General features: G+C 39.6%; 1 protein-coding gene and 1 long non-coding RNA gene across 2 annotated transcripts in view; one reads left to right on the top strand and one right to left on the bottom strand.

Moving 5' to 3' along the window:
* The first annotated feature begins 770 nt into the window (after positions 1-770).
* Positions 771-16,625, top strand: LOC107838518 (uncharacterized). The gene is made up of 3 exons (XR_001664600.1): positions 771-850; positions 13,657-13,779; positions 16,592-16,625. It is a non-coding gene; the product is annotated as an uncharacterized LOC107838518 (long non-coding RNA).
* slc16a4 (solute carrier family 16 member 4) overlaps positions 1,572-25,501 on the bottom strand; it is a 33,367-nt gene continuing 9,437 nt past the window's right edge. The window contains exons 4-11 of the mRNA XM_007570875.2: positions 22,280-22,412; positions 21,674-21,806; positions 21,384-21,527; positions 21,104-21,265; positions 20,371-21,021; positions 13,654-13,865; positions 12,561-12,654; positions 1,572-5,845 (exon numbers count right to left, since the gene is read on the bottom strand). Of these exons, the coding sequence (XP_007570937.1) occupies positions 5,643-5,845; positions 12,561-12,654; positions 13,654-13,865; positions 20,371-21,021; positions 21,104-21,265; positions 21,384-21,527; positions 21,674-21,806; positions 22,280-22,396 (1,716 nt within the window). The 5' untranslated portion in view covers positions 22,397-22,412 and the 3' untranslated portion in view covers positions 1,572-5,642. The remainder of the gene's footprint in view (positions 5,846-12,560; positions 12,655-13,653; positions 13,866-20,370; positions 21,022-21,103; positions 21,266-21,383; positions 21,528-21,673; positions 21,807-22,279; positions 22,413-25,501) is intronic.

Here is a 25,501-nt window from a genome sequence, read left to right as displayed (position 1 = left end):
TCAGCCAGCTGGCTGGCAGTGTGCAGCAACAGATGGCCAGAGAAAACTCTGATCACTTCCACACTGTCTCTGACATGCCATTAAAAATAAATGGTAGGACCAGTTCAATGGAAACTGAAAGCTATAGGAGGTAATTTCATTTGTGAATTGGTTTATACATTTCTTCTTCCATTCACTGTTTTCGTTCCTGAAACCGACTCGTTGTCTATTTAGGTAATCTTGTTACGTCATCCACTACTAGCTCCAAATAATATTTTAATGAAATTTAGATGAAAACCTGAGAGTTAGACAGGAAGTGAAACAACTGGGCAAAGAGACTGCAGTCAAAAACGGATAAGATTAGATTCAATTTACTAAGAGCGGTAAATGTTGTAACTTCAGTAATTTTACTTAAATAAAGTTGTTCTTGTATTGAGATTATTTTCACTTAAAATGGCTTTAAAAAGACTTAAATCTAACTTACTGAAACATAAAAACCCTGTTTAACCACCAATTGGTAAACATCAGTTATTTAGACTGACTAGGAAGGCTTTGCTATCAATAATCAGATTGCATGAACTGTAGAAACGTGGCTCATCTTTACATCAGCAATTTGGCAATACAAATACCAATGGAGAAAAGGCGTTCATGACACAAGGCAGTGAATCACTGATAAAAGGGAACATGTTATGTTGGCCCCGGTCATAGGCGGTAATATCATCCATGAAACTTATTGCAGATTTTATCTCGCCTAACTTTTCTAATTAAAGCATTTTTGCTTTCTCAACAGACGTCGGTGGGGCTGCAGTTCTGTTTCCAAGACACTGGGCCGACCTCCCGGATTCATTCGCGGTGAGTAACCTTTACACAGGTAACGAACGCAAATTTATTTTTCTGTTTCAGTTCCATTCATAAAGATATGAATGAGAGACAGAGAGACCGAAAAGCTAAAATTTCCATAAAAAATATTTACATATGGAAATTTGATTGCAGCAACAACCATAAGGAGTTGTCATTAACTCCTCCCACTAAAAAGGGCATGCCATCAAAGCTCTTTTCCAAAGATGCTGATAGAGGACTGTATGCTAGTACAAAAAGGAAAGTTGAGTGGAAGGAAGAAAGTGTAGTAGAAAAATATGCACAAGCAACATGGATAACAGAGATGATTGTAAAACAAGGCTCATTAAGGAGTCTGGGATTGAAGTCACAAAATCATTTTTATTGGCCTTATATAATATGAAACATAAATTTGAGTTTTAATTAGCTCTAAGTGATAATCACCAGCAATAGACACTGAAAATATGTGTATAATGAACATTTATTTATTAATTTTACTTTGTATTCGTATTTATTTACTTGCATCTGTTTGCTGATTAATATTAAAACTAACAAAATGAAACAGTAATATTGGATATTTTTAAATGGAATTTTCAGAAAATCACTGTAAAAAAGACCTGAAGATAAACACACTGAAATAAGTTATTTGTCCATTTTTTTTCCCTCAATAAAGTACCGTCTGCTCAATTTGCTGTACGACTTGTGATTGTTTCTCCTGTCTGACGTCTGAGTTGTGTAAATCACACAATAATAGGTCGAGTCAGAAATCATTTTTATTACATCCGAGTTGGGCACCGATACAAGTTTTTAAAAATGAAATCTAAACCTGGGAACAGAATGCCTATGATTGGTTAAGCTCATTTGCCAGACAAATCCAGGAACCAGAGCAGCAAACTAACAGAGCCCCTCCCAGTGATGCATTCACTGACAAAGAGTAAAAAAAAAAAAAAAAAAAAAAAAAACACGCACTCGTATGTTGTCTATGTAAATGCCACCTTAGGACCAGATGTCTAAGACCGAGTACCATACACATACTTTTAAAGCATCAAATATTTTTTATAAGCTATTTTTTTTTTTTTTATTACTTCAATGGTACAAAAACCTTAGTGGCCCCAAATTACAAAGACACAGCGGCTGTGAGTGAATGCAACTCGTGAGCCAAAAGAGCTTTAGTGCATGACTCGTCATGGAAACAATACAAAGAGCCTCGCTCAGTATTGTGAAAGTGAGTTGAGGGGGAATAATTTGGTGCTAATTGAGATAACATTCTTGGAGCAGGAGCCTTCTTAGTCCACAAGAGGGCAGCATGAGAGAACACACCAGCTGATTTTCAATTCAGAGTGAGCAGGCCAGTTTAAATGATAGTCACAGTCCACAGCATTTTATTTTCCACCCAGTTATAAGTTTCAAGTCGTAAGTAGGTTTTCTAATGTGATCTTTGGCTGACATCACAGGAAAGTTAGTAAAAGACACATTACCCTGTAAGGCAAATGGTGAAAAAAAAGAACCCACTGAAAACACAGAAAAACTCTAATATATATATATATATTAAAAAAAAAATAATCAAGAACCGACAGCCTCAAGTTTAAACGCAACGACACTGTAAGTTTGCACCAGAACGTTTGGGCAATAGTCTGAAAAAAAAAAATATATATATATCCATATTAGACTAACTGGGCAACATTGCATAATCAGTTGGTCACAGATTCATAGACAAAGCTGACAAAGTAACAAATTATCACAGGCAGCTGAGTAGAAAACTAATTTAGCTCTCCCACCTCTAAAGTCAACTGTGACCACAATTTGCAGAAAAACATAAGCAGATGTCTTCTCTGAAGAGCCGGTGGATTTGCAGCAAATAAACGCGTGTGCCTTGATTCAAAGGAAAGCAAACGAGCGTGTAGTTGCATAGATCAGCCAGGTGTGCATTGGCAAAAAGTCAAAAATTAGTTTTCAGTTGGCAGCCAACAAAACGAAGAAGGTAGTCGATAGTTGAAGCATTTGAAAGGCGACAGCTGAGGCTCTGTGAGTAAAGTTTTCTTAATGAAACATTCTCTCTTTTGCGGGTGTTTGCAGGCACTGGAACTTTAAACAGGGCTTTGAAAAATTGTTCTCACCAGCTGAAAGTGTTTACATTTGGTCATGCTACAACCACACCGCCAGTGAGTTTCAATGGGAGTTTATGTGACAAAGAACACCAAGTGGTGCATAATTGTGAAGTGGAAGAAAACGAATACATAGTTTTCAAACTTTTTTTGCAAGTAAAATTATAAGCTTTTAAAGCATACGTTTCCATCCCCTTTAATTTGATGCCCCTAAATAACAGCCAATGCTGTCAATTCCCTTCAAAAGTCACCAATCAAGTCTTGATGAATGTTGCTGTTCTCTGAGGTTTGTTTGAGAACATTAGTGAACATCCATGGGCGTGGCAAAGCTGCACATCTAATGACATTACACAACCAGGATCCGGAACCTTTATGATCCAAAAAGCCCTTTTTTGCTCTCACTTCTCATAAAACAAAGTGATCTAGAGCTGCAAAACCTCCAGGCCCGCTCAAATTTTAAGCTCACAGTAAAAGCCTGGTTTGCGTTTCGGTAAAAGAACCGTGAATTTATTTCTCTCTTATGGTTTTGAAACAAAAGGAATATCAAAGTTTTACAGATTTTAGAGTTTTTCCCTGAACTGAACATATTCATGAAAAAAAAAGCTGAAAGAGAATGTAGCTTCAATGGAAAAAAAGAACAATGACACAATTTCTTGTACTGTTGGTGTCATTGCTGAAGTCCTGCTAAAATAAGCATTTTTATTGCTTTTAAATTAAACAAAACTGTTCCTTGTCAACTTTAGCTATTAATGGAGCGCTGGTAACTTTTTGGACTACAAGCAAAACGATGTTTGAGTCAGAAAACATTTCTGCCTGCAGTTAAACACGGCGATGGCAGCATCATACTGTGGGGATACCTTTTCTTCTTGCAGGACAGGGAAGCTGGTTAGAGTTAATGAGGAGATGGATGGAGGTAAAAATCCAGGAGCTGAAATTCACCTACCAGCAGGCGCTACCACCATAAACAGTGAAATTGTTTTAGGATGGCTAAGATCTAAGTTAAAATTTTGAATTTGTGGCAAGACTTGAAAACCGATGCTCAGAGACGGTCTCCATCCAACCTGTCTGAGCGCGAGTTATTTTGAAAAGTAGAACGTGCAAAAACGTCTGTCTCTGTTTATTTGCAAAGTTGGCAGAGACAAACCCAAGGCTTCAAAATCAAATTTCAACTCTTCCAGAGGCTCTGAATTCAAATTCAAGGCACACTTCTCATATTTCTATTTGTCAAAACAACAACAAAAAAAACATTGTTTCTCTGTATTCGTCCACTTCACACTCACGGTCTTTGTGCCGTTTTGTCACATCAAATTCCTATAAAACAAATTGGCGTTTGCGGTCGCTATGTGACAAAAAAGAGAAAAAATTTCGAGCACTACTAATAACTTTGCAAGGCACTGTAGAATACAACTTTTTTTTTTTATTTATAGGATAGTTTTGTTTTTACTGAAATATATTACTGTGAGCAACGAACAGACGCAGAGATGATGAAATCAGCTGACATGACTGTGCCAAAGTAGTTAACATAGCTTCCGTGCAAAAAGACTCAAAGGTCAGAATTATCATTTACAGGAGCTGGCAGTCGAAACGGCGAATGATTACAGGGAATTGGATTCTGGCTGCCGTGTGAATGCGCTCTCAGTATTGCATAAGCAGCGACAGCTGTATTTCTTACACAACTGTCTGTTAAACTAGTTTAGTAGCTACTAGGGGGATCAAAGCCAGTTTAGGTGTGAGGTTTTGCTGACCTTAATGTGCTGAGACAGGCTTTATGCCAGTTTAAATTTAGGAGATGAAAGTGAGTCTATGAGCAGCTGCGGGGCGATAGACATGTGAAGGGTTCGTGGGGGGTTACTTTACACGAAAGCATGAAGTGAGAGTTGTGCAAAAGAGTCGACCGTGCGGCTACCCCGCTGTTTGAAAGTTATGAAACACATATACTGCTTTCCTAAATATTGATCCATTGGAGGAGGAGAAGAAGCTGGGATGAACGGGTTCAAACCGTCTGAAAAGAAGCAGGAAACGTGAAAACGATAAGATGTCTTCTGTTAGCCTGGATGAACGTTAGCTTACACGTACATGCTCATGAACTGTGCTTAAAGTCAAATGTTGGCCACGTGCCTACAGTAATCTCACGGATTGTATCTTTCACAATGTGCTTTTTTGGCTTCATACACGACATAACTCACTGGGACGCAGCAGCAGGCTACAGCGACGGGGGGTTTGCTGAGTATTTTGGCTCCGTGGCAGTTTGAAATCATGCAGCATAGTCACAACTTGGCCCAAAGTGCATATCAGTGAGAAAACGTTTTACACATACAGATAAATGCTATTCAAGACATCAGATGCAGCACATGGGTGTGTGCTTCGATTGATAATGTCACAGAGACAGGATTGGGAGCTTGGTTCCTCGCTCTGCATTGTTCAGTTTAGTTGTTGCATTGGGTGGTAGAGTACATCGCTCCTTTGTGTGCTCGATTACCTTCAGCTGGGATGTTTGTGCTTCCGATAGTAAAACTGTTTTGCAGAACACAAGAATTTTGGCTTTTTTTTTTTCTTTCTCATATGTTCTGCATAATCACATATCCAGAGCGTTGTATGTTCTTGTGTTACTGTAATGCTGGTGTCGCTCTTTTTGCAGAAAGTCATGGCCCAGGCCCCAGCTTTAGGTTGAGAGGGTTCAGGCTATGCGAGCCACCTTAGTCCAACTTCCAGGTTTCATTGTTACACAGCACCATTCTGGTCAGGGGTGAAGCAGCCGTTAATCTTACAGTTGCTTTCTGCTCTCTGGCTTTGAGAAAGTTTCTTCTTGGCTTTCCAGCGCTGAGCGAGCGGCTCCATGAACAAGGAGAGGGATGAGAGCAGGTAGCAGAGGCCCGCCAGGTAGAAAGAGCAGTCGTACGTCTGTGTGTAGTCATACAGGAAGCCTATGAAAACAGAAACAACATGATCTTTAGTCTGTGAAGACTATAACACAATGGTTTTGATTCACCAGTATCTTAACTCCAGTCAGAACGGCTTCCCACTTTTTAAAATGACTCGAACTAAAACCTTTTGTGGAAATTAGAAGCATTTTTTTTTTAGGTATTTTATATTTTCTCAGTTTATTGGACTGTTTTTTTAATTATTTACTAACAATTAAGTTAAAAATATTGTCATACCCCTGGCAGATTTATGTTTAAAGTTATCTTTTAATTTCACCGACTTTTTGTCTGACTGGAAGTAGCACGGTGAACCTCCACCTCTTCACATTTCATTATTCACAGATTTGTCTGTGGAACGTAACAGATAATCGGAAAAGTTCACCATGATTTTTTTTTTTAAATATTCAGGGAAAAATGTGCAGCTGAAATACATAAGCATAATGCTGCTTGACATGCTATTGGCTGGCGTTTGCAAACCAGCAAACCAAACCTTGCCATTGATTGACTGTATCACCCAAGAGCGGAGACGAAGAAGGCCATGGATGTTGGTAGTAGTGCGAAGACAAGTTCCTCTGTGCATTAAGATGCACATCATCGACTATTTGGTGTTTGAGCTGGTAAAACAGGCAACTATACGTGTTTTTAGAAGGGGTTTCAAGTATTTGTGGATTTCAGTGGGTTAAGCCTCCTCAAATACAGGGAGTTCACTGTATTAATGTTTTAAAGCAGCCCAGCCAGACACCCAACTTTTGTAAAAGTATGATTTTATTGTATTTTTATGGTGTGGACCTCAGGAAAAATAGTCTGTCCTGTGGTAAAGACTAAAGGGGATCCTTAAATAAAGAAATAATTTTGAATTTGATCATTAATCTGTGCAGGAAACTACGGACAATCACAAGGACTTTATGTGAAAGTCTCAAAGACGGCAGAAGATGTTAGATTTGTCATCTGTTGCTTTTAAAGAAATAATATCTTGAGAGTTTTTAAGGCCAAACAGTTTATTCATACCACACAGTCTGTTTACCTGTGTGGTCAGGTAGCAGACTGACCACACATAACTATTCCACACAACTATCAGATAATGTTTTTCTCAAGTATTTTACTTGATTACATGGATGTATATTAGAAATACAAAGGATGCAACAAACATATCGCTTTAGGTAACAGTGACAACTTTTAAAAATATCTCCTGGCCAAAGGTCGTTTCTCCCAGATAGAGTCCATCTACTCTTAAACTAGCTTAACATAGCCAAAAACCCATTTTAAATTCATCATGTCTGAAAACCTTTTCTAAATGTTCCAGGTCACCAAAAGGGTAGAATGTCTCTGATCAGTCAAATGTGTGCTTCGGGTCATTGTCCTAATGGCAGACGCAGACCTTCACCCCACACCTAGTTTTCTGACGTTGGGAAACAATTTGCTCTATAAGGTTTTGGTAAAATCTTGACGTATTCAAATTCTACAGGTTGCATACAGAATAAAACAGTCCAACCTGTTTTTTTTTTTTTTTTTTGTTTACTGCAGCTGCTGTTTATTTTATGACAGTGTAAACAATTTGGTGCACATAATTCCCAGAGTACTTTTATGTGAGGTATATATTTTAGAACAATTGTGTACAGTGATTACCCAGACTGACTGTATCGCTCATCTCCAAGGAGCCACACGGCCAAGAAGGAGTGTGGTGGCTAATGCTTCATTTCAGTCAAATTCATTCCAAGTTTCAAGTCAGGAAAAGTCGACTCCGCCGAATTTAGATTTATGACTTTTAAAGTTGGATGGGTTTTTTCACTAAGCACAGAAACAAGCAAGTCCCGCTTCGACACGTTACATCACGCCCTAATCCGAATTAAGATTTCTGAAGTAAAAAAAAAAAAAAAATCATGTGACAAGTACAGCCATGTTTCCTAAAACTGGCAGCTTTGGATATATCTGTGTTAACTGGGAAAAGAAAAGGAGCCGAAGCCATTTATTTCACAAGAGTGTCATAAAGAACTCAATATTCTGCGCTATTTTAAAAAAGTTTGAACGTGTCATCTCTTTTCTCCATTTCCAGCCAGCTGTATAGCATTTTAATATTTTATTATTGAACAGTTTATGTTTTCTCCAATTCAGTTCAGTTTCACATTTCTAGTGGCCTCTTTTTATTTATTTTTTGGCTTACAACCAATAAAAAAAATAATAAATTCAGTTTTCATGACATATAAATTCTTAGTAAGGTACATAAAAGGTATTTGACAATGAAATCTTATCACAATCATAAAGAATGACTGTTTACCACTGTCTAGTAGACGGTCACTGATTACCTCCACAGGGACAGTAAGCCAGAAAGGTTTATTGCTACAAAAGCTGCTTTTTAAAGACTGTTGTATCAAAGTATGCTGATGGAAAGTTGAGCGGAGGGTGCTACACAAGCCTTAAGAGGATTGTGTATCAAAGCCCATTCAAGAGTTTCAGGGTATTTTACAAGGTGCTGACTGTGAATGGAGCTGGATCTGCCACAACCTCTGGACGTTTCCAGGACGCGGGCGCCAACCGTCACATCCCTTCTACCGTATTTTCCGCACTATAAGGCGCACCTAAAAGCCATCAATTTCCTCAAAAGCCAACAGTGCGCCTTATAATCCGGTGCGCCTTATATATGGGCCAATATTGAGCCACAACAGGTCTAGCAACCAGGGTAAGCAGCCGCCGACTTCATTTTCGCCCGTAGAAGAAGAAGCGCACGGTGCATGCTGGGATAGTTGTCAGAACTTAATAAAGTTTGACTTACCTATCTACCTACCGACCATCTATAATCAGGTCATCTGCAGGTCATTTAGCACCACGTTCTCCACGAACATGCTGTGAGCGAACGGAGAAGGGTGACCATCGTCCGGCCACGCCCCTGCCCAGTCCAGACCGGAGTCAGACTGTTTTGTTGACATTCTTTATGTCAACAAAGTGGCTTTAGACATTCATCCTTTAGTGCAGCTCCATCTAGTGGATGCATAGCGTAACTCCAGCCTCTACTGTAGCGTCTATTCTATGCGCTTTATAATGCGGTGTGCCTTATATATGAAAAAAGTTTTAAAATAGACCATTCATTGAAGGTGCGCCTTATAATCCGGTGCGCCTTATAGTGTGGAAAATACGGTCCCTTGCAAACTAGCAATATCAGAAACGTTGTACCTGGACTGAGGAGAAAAATTACTGGATTTTTGCGTCATGGGCCCACAGTCCTAAATTCAAATGAAAGAACATTTCTCCTTTGTTACAGAAATCACCTTCAGAGAGTCACGCAAGGCTCGGCACAAGATCTTTCATCTGCTGATGTTGTCGTTGTGGTGAATCACGTGTAAAATCACAGCAGCCATCTACCAGAAACATGACAAGCATGCTAAGATTCCTTCTGCTGATAAGCTACATTGGAACGCTGATTTCATCTTGCAAAAACATTAAAAACTTCCTGTAAGACTTGGGTCCTACCCACACTGCCAAACATACCAATGCCTGCTTCAATAACCATGACCGCTGGTACTTTGCAAACTAGCAATATCAGAAACGTTGTACCTGGACTGAAGATAAAAATTACGGGATTGTTGCGTCATGGGCCCACAGTCCTAAATTCAAATGAAAGAACATTTCTCCTTTGTTACGGAAATCAGGGTCAGAGAGTCACGCAAGACTCGGCACAAGATCTTTCATCTGCTGATGTCGTTGTGGTGAATCACGTGTAAAATCACAGCAGCCATCTACCAGAAACATGACAAGCATGCTAAGATTCCTTCTGCTGACAAGCTACATGGGAACGCTGATTTCATCTTGCAAAACCATTAAAAACTTCCTGTAAGACTTGGGTCCTACCCACACTGCCAAACATACCAATGCCTGCTTCAATAACCAAGACCGCTGTGCTTCACTGACTACCAACGTACATGNTGTATCAAAGCCCATTCAAGAGTTTCAGGGTGATTTACAAGGTGCTGACTGTGAATGGAGCTGGTCCTCCCACAACCTCTGGACATTTCCAGGACGCGGGTGCCAACCGTCACATTCCTTCTACCGTATTTTCCGCAGTATAAGGCGCACCTAAAAACCATCAATTTCCTCAAAAGCCGACAGTGCACCTTATAATCCGGTGCGCCTTATATATGGACCAATATTGAGCCACAACAGATCTAGCAACTACGGTAAGCAGCCGCCGACTTCATTTTTGCCCGTAGAAGAAGAAGCGCGCGGTGCATGCTGGGATAGTTGTCAGAACGCTGGTTTCTTAATAAAGTTTGACTGACCTATCTACCTACCGACCGTCTAGAATCAGGTCGTCTGCAGGTCATTTAGCACCACGTTCTCCACGAACATGCTGTGAGCGAACGGAGAAGGGTGACCATCGTCCGGCCACGCCTGGGCCCAGTAGTGGAAGGCTCTCCTCGCCGACCAGAGTCGGACTGTTTTGTTGACATTCTTTATGTCAACAAAGTGGCTTTAGACATTCATCCTTTAGTGCAGCTCCATCTAGTGGATGCATAACGTAACTCCAGCCTCTATTGTAGCGTCTATTCTATGCGCTTTATAATGCGGTGTGCCTTATATATGAAAAAAGTTCTAAAATAGGCCATTCATTGAAGGTGCGCCTTATAATCCGGCGCGCCTTATAGTGTGGAAAATATGGTACTTTGCAAACTAGCAATATCAGAAACGTTGTACCTGGACTGAGGATAAAAATTACTGGATTGTTGCGTCATGGGCCCACAGTCCTAAATTCAAATGAAAGAACATTTCTCCTTTGTTACAGAAATCACGGTCAGAGAGTCACGCAACACTCGGCACAAGATCTTTCATCTGCTGATGTTGTCGTCGTGGTGAATCACGTCTAAAATCACAGCAGCCATCTACCAGAAACATGACAAGCATGCTAAGATTCCTTCTGCTGATAAGCTACCTGGAAACGCTGATTTCATCTTGCAAAAAAATTAAAAACTTCCTGTAAGACATGGGTCCTACCCACACTGCCAAACATACCAATGCCTGCTTCAATAACCATGACCGCTGTGCTTCACTGACTACCAACGTACATGGCCTAAAACCCACAGAGAACCAGTGGAACCAGTGAAAATAAGAAACATTAGATCCAACAATGGAGACAAAATGAAGTTCAGATATTAAAGCCTCCTGAACACCCAGCAGATCCTGCGTTGATTTAGCAACTGATGCAAAAGGAGGCCCGGCCAAAAACTGACCACATTTACTGAGCACATGCACATGCTTTTCAGAACAATCACATTTCCAAATTTGGGGTTTCCATAACTATAATGATCACAATTAACAAAAAATAAAAACTGTTAATATATCACTGTCTATACTGAAACCTTTTATCGTACTTCTGATGAGTTTTTAAATGTATTTACTAAAAGTGTGTTATGTTCTTTCATTTATTTAATGACTCTGCCTTCTAGCTTGAACACAGTAAATAAATCACGTTCCCTGAGGAAGCCAGTGCAACATTGTGACTGGTTCAAACGTTCAACAAACCTCATATGTCAAAGACACTTGACTGAAAGATCAAAAGTTGCATGAGGATAAATGAAGACTGGTCTGACAGCACTCGCTGCACACTGCAGCCAATATTAAAGCTGGCCTTTCTTTATTTTTTCTTTAAATAACGTTTCTCACTCAAATGGAGAGGACGGTAAACAGATCCTCAAGATATTTCTGTACCACCCTAAAGGGGCCATTCATCATGTTTCAACTGATGCAATCTTCAAGCTTCATTGGTAGATTTGCAGAACACCATTGACAAGTCAGTATGTGGAAGGGCCCCCTGACTTTAACTTGTGCCAAGTGTTACCAATTAGGGCAAAGGGCGTAGGGGTGTATTTTCCTAGAAGCATGAAAACAAGAAGTGAGACTATGAGTTTTTTTTATCCCTTATGTTGTTTTTTTTGTTCGTTTGTTTGTTTGTTTTTTGGTCATTTACAGAAGGTATCCGCAGATCAGATGTCAGACAGATGACCTGCATTGCTGTTATCTTTTTCAGCTGACCTGGAGAAGACATGGTTTGAATGGACTCTGACCTGCTGTAACTAAAATACTGTAACAAAAACCTGTAGCCCAGATTAGAAACAGCTCTCCAAGACTACAAAAGGAAAGATGCCATCAGTTAAATAAAGTGACTGGAGTTCCCTAAAAGAACGGCACTGTTATTCTGGGGGTTTGACCCTGCAACCCACCATGTGTTTTTCTGCGAAGCCAATTGAACATTTCTAGTATGTACAGAGTTGTACTTTTACTGTACATTTTTTTTCTCCTGTCTGCTTCAGTTTTTTTTTTTTTTTACTCCACAGTGTGTACATACACACTTTGAGAGTCGGCAAGGAATTCAGGGCACAGAAAAAATATGAGACAGGAGGCCTATCAACCTGCCAAGCATCACACTTATGCCTTCATGCCTCCCATCCCTTTCACCATACACACACACACCTAAACACACCCACACACACGCACACGCACACACACACACACACACACACACGTACTTTCTGCCTGTAGCTCTTACAAAACCCTGAAACATGCACAAACATCTCCACGGCCCTCTGTGTAATGAATGCTTCAGAAATGTATAGCCATGGCAGCCATCCAGTGCACATGCAGAACTCAAAAATGTGTTTGTGTACATTTGGAAAAAGTGGGTCAGCACATGCATAACTCTTGATGAATTTCCAAGAAGTGGTCTGCTCACCTGCCAGTGGAGGCCCAGTGAGGCAACCCAGGCCAACAAAGAACATGGAGAAACCCATGGAGTTATTGAGTTTCTCCGACCCAACAAGATCAACCTGCAAAACAGAAAAGCACACATTTCACTCGACATAATTACATTTGAACTAAAGCTCCTTCAACTTACTTGTGCTTACATGCTACTTGGATAGTTTAAAAAAGTTTAATTTTCACATTTCCATAGTGTCTGAGTTTTGTGAAACTGACATTTCATATAAATTAATAACGTCGGAGTTGACTGTGGACTAATGAATGTTAATCCTTTTATTGTTACTTTTTTTTTTCAACTAACAGATCACAGCTTAGAGTCCACAACACTCAGCAACTCCAAGTCTCCCTTCCTAAAAGCTCATTTTTCTTGTTTAGCAGTTGCTTTAGTTCACTAGTGAACCAGGGTTTGTTATTAGGAAGCATCTCACTGTTCTGATGTAGATTGTGCTTCCCATACAGCTGTTCATATCGTTATATATATGAAAAAAGGTCTTCAACCTAACAAATACATGTAAGAGTCAAAGTAAATTAGGCTGTCATATGTCAGTGGCATGTCTCAGTTGTAAAGCTGATTCAATGGCAAGCAAATACCCTCGAAAAAAGCAGACCACGACAATACGTTTTCAGACTGTTGGAGCAATATAATAAAATCTACAGAATAACCAATGACTCATTCAGTTGGACTGACCATAACGACAATTGCAAAAACATTTCCAACGATTTTTCCAGCCGTTATTCAATTATGTAGTGAGCATCACACAACCCAAACAATGCGCTTGGTGTGAACTCAATGGATGGGCAGAAGTGGAAACTGATATAATGAGACAGAGGCGTAAAAGATTTCACATTCACAAATTATTTAAAAAGATAGAGGGCTGTTTATGAGACTCATCTCCCAAACCAAGACAAGCCTAAGCTTAACACTTAAATCTTCATCTCTGGATTATATACATATTTTTCTTTTTTGTTTGTTTGTTTAAATAGGAAACATAAGGCATCAGAATTGCTAAACGATGGATCAACTATTTTTTTCCCCACCAACAACAAAAACCCTTGGTTTTCCTTACCAGGACAGGCAGCAACAGAGCCATGTAGCCCCCGCAGAAGATCGCGAAGAAGATCGCATACACCATCAGCAGTATGTAGGAGGTGGCCAGAGGGGAGAGCATGTTGACCAAGCCACAGAGGATCAGGTAGGCTTTGTGGAAGTGATATTTATGAAACAGGTTCCTGTCTGTCACCCAACCTGAGGCCAACTGGGCGATCGTCTCTGTGATACCTGGAACAGAAGCAAAGATGAGAAACTTGTGTGAATAAAAGTGAAGTTTAATCTAAGTGAGTGTGGAAGGTTTCATTGATCAAAGAAAAAAAAAGACACACATTTAGAAATAACCTACAATAACAATTATTCACACCATCTGATTTGAATGATTGCTGACTGCGCCTGAGTATGATGACGAGGCAGATTATGGACTTTTCTCTGCGGAGGTCAACTGGAATGTGATCGGCATTGCGGAATCTGCAGTGGTATATTGACCGTTGCAGGAATAGCTACAAGCAAGCAGTGCTGAGCCTCTGATCAATGAAACAAGCTGGTCCTCTGCATATCAGAGTAACTCCTGATACCCTTTGTGGAAACTCAGCGGTGTCAGAGCACTGGGTCTTTTGATGTCTTCAGTTTCTCAGACTTTGACAGAACGCCTCTGCACTCTTTACCTAACAGGATCCAAAACCCTCTGTCTCCATCGGGGTTAAAGAAGACGACATGAGGCAGCTGTGCAATGTTTATGTGTCCTCCTCTTGTGATCCGAGAAATGTCCTGGTGCGTCCACTGCTTGGACACTGACGAGATGTGCCTTTGTTTGTGTGTTTTAGCCTCAGCAGGTTGGTTTAGCCCTGCAGCTGTTCCTGTTCAAACTCATCACAAAGCTGTTTAAATTTGGCCTCTCCAAGTAGCAGCACCTTAAGCCAAGTGCATTGGGGACGTTGGTTTTGTCCATTAGCCTCCACTGTATCAGCAAGTAAAGAAATTGTTGGGGTTGGTGCTACGCTGGATTAACTGCCTGACCCTGACAAACAATTTCCATTCTATTAAGGGCTGAAGGGCAAGAAGAAATGCCAATCAGGTTTCTTTAAACTGTGACATTTTGTCAAAAGACTAAATCGAAGGGTTATAAAAGGCATGTTGGTTTTCCCAGCTACTCTGAAATCACTGCTGGCTTTACTTGCCTTTTTTTTGTGTGTTTTTTTTTGTTGCAAGCACAGCCTCATCAATACCCCTCAGCAAAGTGTCGCCCACTTCAGAACTGGACTCAGACAAAACCGGGACCTCCCCTTGTAACCACGCCAACAACTTTACTCTGTTAGTCGTTGCCTAGCGACTCCAGTCGGCTCCAGTTTCGGAGGGGTGACGAGCACACTGACCCAGATGACAGCGGCCTCCCTTTCCCCTGGCCAAGTCGATGACAGCGCTGAGCTTGAATAAGAAGAACAGCAAGTTCTGGGGGTTTGCAGCTTTGTGGTGTGCGTGGCACCCGGTCTTCTTTTTCCTCTTTTATTACGGAGCAAGAGCAAGAGTAAAAAGAATCCATCTGTCCTGCTGCACGCTGGAACAAAGCTTAGCAGTGTAAACCCAAGGAGCATGGAAGAAAACTCAATCACTGGAAAAGTCTTCACACCCCTCATACTTTTTCCTCATGGCATTTTATGAAATAGATCAATGCAGAGTAGCACATAACCAGGAAGTAGAAGACAAAAAAAATCCATTCCCTCCATTACTAATAAAAGGTCACAAAGTGTGGCGTGTGTTTATATTTAGACCCCTAAATAGTTGTCTTGAAAATAAATAGAGCTCACCAGTTTAAACCAGTATAAATCCATTGGTTCTGTGAAGGCATCAGCGGCCAAACTCTTTGAGAAATTGTTTAATCCATGTTTTGGCGTATAATCCTCTGTGGCCCGACACAGAGGATTATACGGCAATTTGGTCGACCCCTGAAAGAATGGGTTTTTGGACCTTCCATAATGGGTAAAATGGTGCAGAGCCATTGTTTTTTTTAAATATAGTTACAATAACAAATTCAGATTTTAGAAGTATATTTTTTCACTGAAAACTTCCCGCATTGAATTTCCACAACAAAGTGGCACTAAAAGCATAAGAGACTGTGTTTTATTTGACTTTATGTTGGAAACTAAGTACTTTTGTTTGCATTATGTTCCCACAAACATCAGCATCCAGTAGAAAATAAATATGTTGTTTTATGTTTTTCTTTATTTTGAAACCTAACAATAAAAGTGCAATATCATATTTCTGAAAATGTTATGCAACATTTGTGGCTCAAAACAAGTTTGTTTTGCTGGACTGAGGGCGGAAATGGCTATTTGGCTGGTAAAGGCTGCAAAATCGTCGCCTAAAGTGACAGTTGATGCAAAGAGAGCATTAATCAGAGACGTAGCTAAGAGGCCCGTGGTAACTCTAGAGGAGCGACAATGACCCTCTACTCAGGTAGGAGAATCTACGGACAGAACAACTACCTCTGTGCTTTCCACACATTTGGTGTTTATGGAAGAGTATCAAGAAAAATGTTATTGTTGAAAGAAAACCATAAGAGGTTCAGTTTGAAGTTTACCACAAGCTATGAAATTAATACAGTAGACATGTGGAAGAAGGTGCCTCGGTCAGATGAGACAAAGTTAAACGATGTTCCTTGCAAGCAAAATTTCGTCTGCAGCAGAAAAATGAAGCTCGGCTATATTCTGTTTTCAGTTATGCTCAACTTGTGGCTGAAATGTGAAAAAAAAAAAAAAAAAAAACTTCAAGGGGCACAAATCTTTTCACAAATGTATTGTAGCAAGGTTTACAGCCCTTCTTAGTTAATTTTAGCATTTCTTGAGGAATTTTCTACAACAGAGCTGCATGACCCCAATCCTTACCTTAACCCCCAAGTGCTGTGCAGTATGTTGATTCCTATATTCCTTTTTTTCTCTCTCTTGCTCTCGGTGAAGGCGGACGCCTTTTTCCTCTTCTCCCTCCTTGCCCTGCTTTTTCTGGTTTTGTCCTGTTTTTTTCTATATTTTTGGAGCCTTTCTTTGCACATCATCCAAATCTAGAAATTATGGATCTGCTCAACCGATCTCTCAATGCAGTTGATCAAATTTTCTCGACGAGAACTCAAGGCACAGGAGAGCCCTCTTGTCCTGCGGGGAAAACACCCGGCAGGATTCACCCTGGATTTATTCATGACAACAGGATTTCTGCTGTTTGGAGCTTGTGGATTCCTGGCTTATCGACAAATTTGTGACGGACTTGGCCGAACTAGCGAACACTCAGACTGTTGGTGTGGACAGAGATGAGGACTCTAAAACTAACTAACAGGATGGAGTCGGTCATGGAGAAGTTGCTAGTTTCAGTTCAGTGGAACAATCAAACTAATTTAGATAATTGGGAACTGAGATGAGAGACTTTAGGGAAGATTGAAATTTATAATCTACCCGACCAAAGACATTCTGTATCTGAACTGGCTCTCCCCATGTTGCCTTGGAAGGGCTGCATATTTTCAATCTCCTTGAAGATTTGTAAACATAACGCTCCTTCCCACCTCACCCCCTCCTGTTATCCATGCAGCTGTGGAGCTGAGCGCTCCTAAGGCCTCGATAACAGCACCTTTATCGGACTTTTGCCGGGAGGCTGAGCAACGTGGTTTCATGGGCCTGTGACGTCACCGCCTTCACTCGTGTCTTTGTTTTGCCCTTTGTTTTGCCTGACTGTTGCCATCTGCCCTAATGTGTCTTTTCCTCCTTTTTTATTTTATTTTGTTAGAAACTGTGGAGTACTCACTACTTAACCCAGAAAAGGATTGTTTTAGATTATTTTAGTTTATTAGTAATATCAGAAATTGTGGAGTACGCACGATTTAGATCAACATTATCCTTCCTACATAACTTTTATGCAGAGACTCATGCTGCTACAGCCCAGAAAAGGAATTATAATTACAACAAACTTGGAATCCAGAAATACAGGAACAGTCACTATTTGGTTACTTTTTATACTACTACTTGTTAGAAACTGTGACTACTCACTTTTAACCCAGAAAAGGAATTAGATTAGTCACTCTTTAGCTTATTTTTTTCAGAAACTGTAGAGTACTCACTAATTAGAGGCAGAGACCAGAACCCCAGAGGACACGTTTGGATCGAGACGACTTTTTAGACTCCTGTTCTTCCAACCCAGAAATGGAATTAGACCAGAGGATAATTACCAACCCTGAACAGGAACAACTAGTTTACATACTTTAGGTCAACATTAGATACTTTTCCCTCTTTCTTTTTTTGGCTCTTTCCTTTGATTTGTTATTTTGTTTGTATTTCCTTTTAATTCTTGTAAAGCACTTTGAATTACCTTGTTGCTGAAAATGTGCTATATAAATAAAATTACATTCATAAAAGTTTCCTTTTTCTGCTGGTTTACACTTTTTCACAATAATAACTGATAAAGATATGCTGCATTTTTTTTTTCTTTAGTTTCCTCAAAGTTTTCTCAACTTTCCATGCAACTAAATTATGTACATTTATTTCTTGTTATTTCCCCCACCCCCCAACTCTTAATTGATTTGTGGCCTAAGATTTGACTGAAAACAAAACGTGGATCCTATTAAAAGAGAGCACTTAAATAAGAGAGTACTGAACTGCTTCTCTGAAAGGCACCTCAGTTAATACTGTATCTGAAAGCTTGCAGACGACTGTCAGTGATTACATTTTAAAACATAAGTGCTTAAATGAGCAACAGTCAGACATTTCAATTATTCACAGTGCCTGACAAGGCACTAACAGAATTACATGTCCATGTGGTTGGCGGTCAAATGTTAATACCGTTTTCTGGTCATATGGAGGGGCCTCGTCGATCGTATACTGCTAAACCCACCCGTCCTGGCCAGTGGACCAAAGTTCAGCTTTTATGTAAGAACATTCATTACATAAGACTGCAGAGTCTGAGTAGCTCACAAATAATTAATGCCTAAAAGTTGACTGAGCACTTCTTTTGCATCACTTAGAAGATCCAGACTGGAAAAAAGAGATGCACCGCCTGCTTCACAGTCCCGGCAAAAAAAAAAAAAAAAAAAAAAAACACGAGATCTGCAAAGTACGAAGACATGCAGGCTGAAGCCTGTCAGAAGCGGATCCTGTCAGATCTGTGGCTCTAGTTTCCTAAAAGCATTAATGATCTATAAAACCTACTAGTTATGTATTTTATTGTATGTTAAAGACTAACCAGTGACCTGCTCAAAACAAAAACAAAAAAATATGCACTTATAAGGGCAGCAAACACATTTTACAAATTTAAACTCCTGTAAAAAGTACAAGTGTCCAGTGTTTGTGTCCCTAAAGACTAAACTCAAAACATAATTTCATATATTTTCCGTTTATTTACCTGTTGAGTAACATTACATTCACAGTTTAAATGCAAAAAGATGTTACCAGTAAAAACCAATCCGGTTTTTATTTGGCATGTATTGGTGGCTTTTTTCAAGGACCCTCTTGTTTCCGGTTCTTACATCATCTGGTGGCTCAAGTTCAGGACTCTACATTCGCTAAGTGCAAAGATCTAATCTCAGTGCTGTTCTTTGGTGGAGGAAGATGTTTGATTCTGATATTGCTGAACCACCCACCCTTTATTAGGGACAAAACTCCTGATATGTTAACTAATGGCCACACAGAATAAATCCATTCTGGCCTCTATGAAGAAAAACAAGCCTGAATGTTTCAAACATACGGTTCTTATTCAGGGATTTACATTTACTCTGCATCTATACTTCTTACCTGACTGGGCACTATTTTCCAGCCACATAGTGCCATTTTATAGCAAGATCAAGAAACTACGTTATGTTCAGTGTTGTATATATCAAACATGACATAAGAAATTTGGCTTCACAATTTAATGCCTTGAAATTGGCCTTTGTCTCTTTAAGAAGCTCCTACTCTTTCCAACACTCCTTTTTCAGCGTGTTGTCTCAACAGTGCTTTCCATTAAACTGTTTAAAACCGTTCTTAGGAGAGTTGGACTGAGAAGTAGTTTATATGAAACGCAGCTCCCCGTGTCGTTTGTTAATTGCTGCTGCTGCTGCTAGTCTGCAGGAGTTGTGCGTGGGCAGGTGGAAGGGGAGGACGGGTGCTCTGTGAGGTGGAAGCTCAGCTGGTGGCTGCAGCTCTGAGGACTAACTTTGTGGGAGCAAGCGTTTAGGCACCCTGAATAGTTGCCATGGGAGATTCAAGGATTTCTTTAATACCCTCCTAATGAAACTAAAAGGATCTGTAGTGTTGTCATTCACCAAACATGATCAAATACTGTTACAGCAGTCATGCTGTTTAACAATCTGAGCAAGGTTCTCTCTAGCAGCAGCTGTTTTCTATTTGCAGTCAAGCAGTCATCACTGAGCACCAATGATTTTCTGATGTCGGACCCATTAACAAAAGTTAATGCAGAAGCCGTCTTTATCTGTGTAAGAGAATTTTCTCTGAACTCACAGGTTATTAAGTCCCTTTCTTTTACAAGCTTTTACAGCACAATTAAATCAAATTAACGCAGGGAGCAGAAAATGGTTTTTGAAAGTGCTGGAAATATTTGTTTGGCACAATTCCTATGCTAAATGAAGATTCACGTACGCTGAAAGTTGCATTTTCAAAAAAAAAATAAAGGTAAATATGTTCTCTTCTACAAATAACAAAACTTTTGTTACAATTTTCAGAAGTGAATGACTATTAAGTTAACTGACTAATGCTAGCCTCACCTGCTACTGAGATGATGAAAGAAGCGTCCATGGCATCGATCCCCAGGTTCCTGGCCCTGGCAGACAGGTGGAAGTACGGGATGAAGTAGGCCAGTTGACTGAACACCAAGGACCAAGTGTAGATGCAAAAGAATGGGTCCTTCAGCAAGGTGAAGTCCAATAATTTGGGTTTAACGTCAGCCACTCCAGTCGGCGTACCGGAGTGTATGGGAACTCCAACAGTGGTGGAGCCATTCATGGCACCATTCATCTCCGCTGGGCTGTCTGGACTTGCAGCCTTACACTGACCTAAGTCATGTTGGGGCTCATGGCCATTTATGTTATTGAGGACCAGTCGAGTCAATTCAGGGTCCAATGACTGGCTCTCTTGTCCATGAATGGATTGTTCTTTTAAGTTTTCAGTGTCCCTGTGAGGCGTAGGAGAGGACTGGAGAAAATCAGATTTGGAGACACCATTGGACAGAGGAGAAGAGCTGCTCAAGCAGTTTTTGGGGTATTCCTTCTCTGCAGAGCTCTTAAGGGAAATAGAAGGGCTCTTTTGGATAGGCAAAGACGTAGAGTTTGTTGCAGGTGGCTTCACATTAATGGGTCTCAAAAGCATCCCAGAAGCCACCAGGTTCAGCATGAGGCCGCCGAGAATCAGCATTGCACCTATGGATGACAAACACGACCCGCTGCATCAGATTCACTGGCACACAAGAGCTCATCCAAAGAGTTTTCCTTCCTATCCTACCTTGCCAAGCGTACTGGTCCAAGAGCAGCTGGGTGAACGGGGCCAGGGCAAAGGTCAAACCCATTCCAGATCGACCAATCGCGTACGCGGTCGCCAGCCGTTTTCTGAAGTACAGCGCTGTGATTACTGAAAATGACTGGTATAGTAATGCAAAACCCATTCCTGACAGGAGAAAAAAAATACATTAATGGGATTAGTCTCTGTTTCATTGTGAGAAAACTGAAGTCTGAAAAGTAAAAAGAAGTAGCCACCAACACCATTTATTTTCACTTGAACTCACCGACTATCACTCCCATGCTGATGTAGAGGTATACTACACTGTTGGCAAAGATGCTTATGATGAAGCCTCCACTAACTAGCACTGCCCCAGAGATGGAGGTCACCCGCGGTCCCAGCTTGGCGCAGGCCACCGAGGCAATGGGAGCTGCAGCACAAGATTTTAGATGGAGTTGGTTCTTTGGGCATATTATAACCCCTTTCAGTTGCGTATGTATGAACATGTACATAGAAAGATTTGTGTTTCTAACCAGAGGAAATAAGCAAACAGACAAATATCGTTGTCACTCCCACCTCCAGACAGACGTAAACTAGACATGATGGAACCGATCCAGCTGATGCTTTCTGCTGAACCTCCAAACTCATCTTGGAATGCCACAAAGAAGATCCCAAAGCTTTTGAGGGTGCCCATCACAAGAACATTTACCTGCAAGCACATACAAATACCAATATATAGAAATCTATTAAAATGAATACCAGGCACATAGTTCCTCTAAATCACAGCTGTAATTAAAACGGAGGTAGATTATAGCGCAACTTCCTTAATGCAATCCAAGTAAAAAAGAAAGATACTTACTTTTATATGTATTTATATATATAAAAAAATGTATACAGAATGACATTAAGAACTAAATACACAAAACAACGCAAGAAGAACAAGTAGCATCAGGTGTAGCATCGCAATAGACGATATGAGGTGAAAAAAAAAACAAATACAATGTGGTCAGATATTCATGTTGAGCTATTTATCAATTATGTTGGTTTAGATGGAAACATTAGAGGTCTGAAAGTAATTACAGACATTTTGGAAGCATCTGGGATTTTAGTGACGAATTGTGACATAAAATGTAAAACAAAAATAAAAATTATAAAAAAAGAAGTTGGGTAAGTTCATCATACCAGGAAACAATGGAGCACCACCATCCAGCCCCAGCCTCCATCTGGAGGCTCCTCATACTGAATTTCTTTCTCCTTCTCCTTCTTTGTGGTCATGGCGTCTCTGCCGAACAGATTCATGGTGGCCTTTGTTTCACTGGAAGCAAATAGAAAAATAAGTAAACGGATATTGATTATTATGCAGCATTTTAAAAGTATGTACACAATATATCTTAATATTTACCACCGCATGGTCGCTGATGTTTATTCTGTGTAAATATCAAAAGTATTTCCATGAATATATATTAAATAATTTAAATGTAAATTACAATAGATCCTTGATGTAAAAAAAGATCAAATTGATTTTAAAGGAATTATAAGGCTGTAGTATTTTACCTCAACATTATGCTGCTACACAGAAGAAACACTTACAGCCCAGATTCCTTCACTCTTCACCAATTTACAACATAATGAGATTGTTGAGCCGTCATATTTAAAAAATGTGAGCTCTACATCAGCAGGAATTACTTGTTTTGCAACACAATGTTTGCATTCAAAGTGATTTTGCAGATAACATTTTGTATCACACTAATAATTATTATTTTATAGCAACAAATTTACTCAACTTGCACTGGCAAAGTACATCGTTCACCCTGTGACACGTCACAGCTCATATAAGGCAGAAGTGTTTTTAACATGTGACTCACAAAAAAAAGAGAAAAAAATCAAAATGGCACAGAAAAGCTACTTTTAGACTCAGCTCATCAAGATGAGCTGAACATTTTTATGTTCTTGATCGTTTGTGTTTGTTTTAAGCCTTTATAACTTAATCGAGCAAAGCTTTTAAAAAGGTGCACAAAAAACAGCAATCAAACCCTTTTTTGAACAAAGAATACATGTATAAACAAAATAATCAGCAGAGTATTGAATGTTTTTCAGTTTTTAAAATCTCCAGTCACATTTTCTAAATTCCATCCAAAGCATTAAAAACATAAGTCGCAGAATTTCTACTAATGTATAAATCCTGACAGTCACAGTGCAAGCAAGGCCAGTGACTTTTCCCCGCCGCCTGTCTGAATGTCTGAGCAGCCTTCATATTATATGAGTGTGTCTCAGCAGGAGCAAATATTTAATTATGTATACTCCGAGGCTGACTGACTGCATGGGCAGCATGATCTCTGCACATGGAGCTGATGATATTTTAACTTTCTGGGTTTTTTTTTTTTTTTTTTCAGTTCTGCCCAAAGATATAAAATATTTTAGGAATACAATGTAATGATTGATCTAAACTTTGTCCCATGTGAATCAACAAAGAATTGGCTCTGTAACAGAATTTCTTCACTATGTCACATCAAACGATCTAAAAAGCAAATCAGTAAAAGAGGTTAGGCATCAGTTTGTGTTGTTCTTTAGCGCACTGCAGGCCAAGTCAGAAAACGCAGCAGAAATGTTGCTCTATTAGCATTTAGAGTGGTTAAGTTCATGGAGACTTTGTGACCTCAAACACCCTTCGTTTGGCTGCGGTTCTCCGAAAGTTAACTCTGGAGATTTTTCTCTCTCTCTCTCTGACTCTCCTCCTTGCTGTCTGTGGTGGCAGGATAAACTTTGTCCAGCCTCATCTATCACTGTTACACTTGCTTTAAAGAATTGGATTACTGCTCCAACTACAGATAGGAGCAGGTTTTTCAATCAGCAGCTGTTCTTGAGGCCATTTTCTGACTAGGAAAGATCCACACACATCCTCTTTTCTCAAATGCCATGTTCTTATCTGTCCCATTCTTCACAGATGCTGACAGACCCAGAACTCCTTGTTACATTAATTTTACCCACAGAGAAACAATAACACAATAAAACAAACAAACAAACAAAAATAATAATAATAATAATAATAATAATAAAACTCTCACATTTCTAGGATTTTATTTGTTTCTGTATTTTTTTTTTTACATCTTTATCATCGGTGCTAACTAACGTGCCTAAAACATTTGTCTGCAATGCTGTTGCAGAATATTCACATGCAATACTGAATGAAACATTTCCTGACTCTTTCCTGCCTTTTCTCATCATTACTACTTTCCCACCATTTTCCATAAACTTTCCATATCAACTTCTAAAACATACCAACCCTTTCAAGAAATAAGACTATTATTGAAAAGTTATTTTATTTTCAGAAATTAATTTCACTGTGTGAAACACGTAATACAGATTAATTACACACAGTCTGCTTTTAAGTCTTTATTTCTGTTAGTTGTGATGATTTTCACTTAAGACTAAAGCACTAAGAGTACAATATCATATTTGATCAATAAAATAAAATTTAATACAGAAACTAACTTAATGAAAAGCATGTTTAATACCCACTTAAAAGGTTACTGTTTTCTAACTCATCACAATGCAGATTCTAATTTATTGAATATGTTAGTAGATGGTGTGTATCAACAGTAGTTATATGAATCCAAAAAGTCCCAATACGTAATTATGATAGTGCTAACACTGTTCTGATTATAATTCAAAATGTTGTGCAATGCTAAGATATTTCTAGAATATTCTATAGCTTGGAAGATGTATTTTGGGAAAACAATTAACATATCTTGAAAGTTTGTGGTTTAAAGCCTGAGAGCATAACAATGATCCCAAACTTTGGTCCTGATTACTTTATTTCTATATGACAGAGAAGAAAAACCTCTGCTTAAATAAGATGTGAATATAATAAAAAGCACTGTTGTTTATAAGGGCAGGATGGATGAAACGCTGCATAAAGCTTTGCAAAACCCATAAGCTCATAAATCTGCACATTTTGCCATGAAACTTTATCAGCAAGAAATAGATATCCCTATTGGGATTTTCAGATTGGACAGTAATTGTATTCTTGAGAGTATCCATGACTTAGCAAGAGTTGTCTTCCTTCCCAAGTGACATGTTTCTGCAGAGGATGCACAGACACAAGTTGTGTTTCTGACTGTACTGTAGTCTGACCACCAGCAGTCCATGGTTGACCTTGGACTGCTTTGATAATTTCTCTGAATATTCTTTTCCAGAATCCTCCTCCCAGGTCTTTGAGAGATCTTTAACAAGCCTTATTAAAACAACAGAAACCATGTTTTTACATAATAATTAATCAATGTTAACCACACAGGGCGTACTCCGCCTCTCGGCCAATGGCAGCTGGAGGAGCCCTTGATTGATCTGGATAGGTGGACGGATGCCAAACACAAAAAACAACCATAGAAAATTGTTTCTGCAAAA

This window comes from Poecilia formosa, unplaced genomic scaffold (assembly GCF_000485575.1).
Source record: "Poecilia formosa unplaced genomic scaffold, Poecilia_formosa-5.1.2 Scaffold270, whole genome shotgun sequence".
NCBI classification, from domain to species: Eukaryota; Metazoa; Chordata; class Actinopteri; order Cyprinodontiformes; family Poeciliidae; genus Poecilia; species Poecilia formosa.
This window is presented reverse-complemented; position numbering and strand designations above follow the sequence as displayed.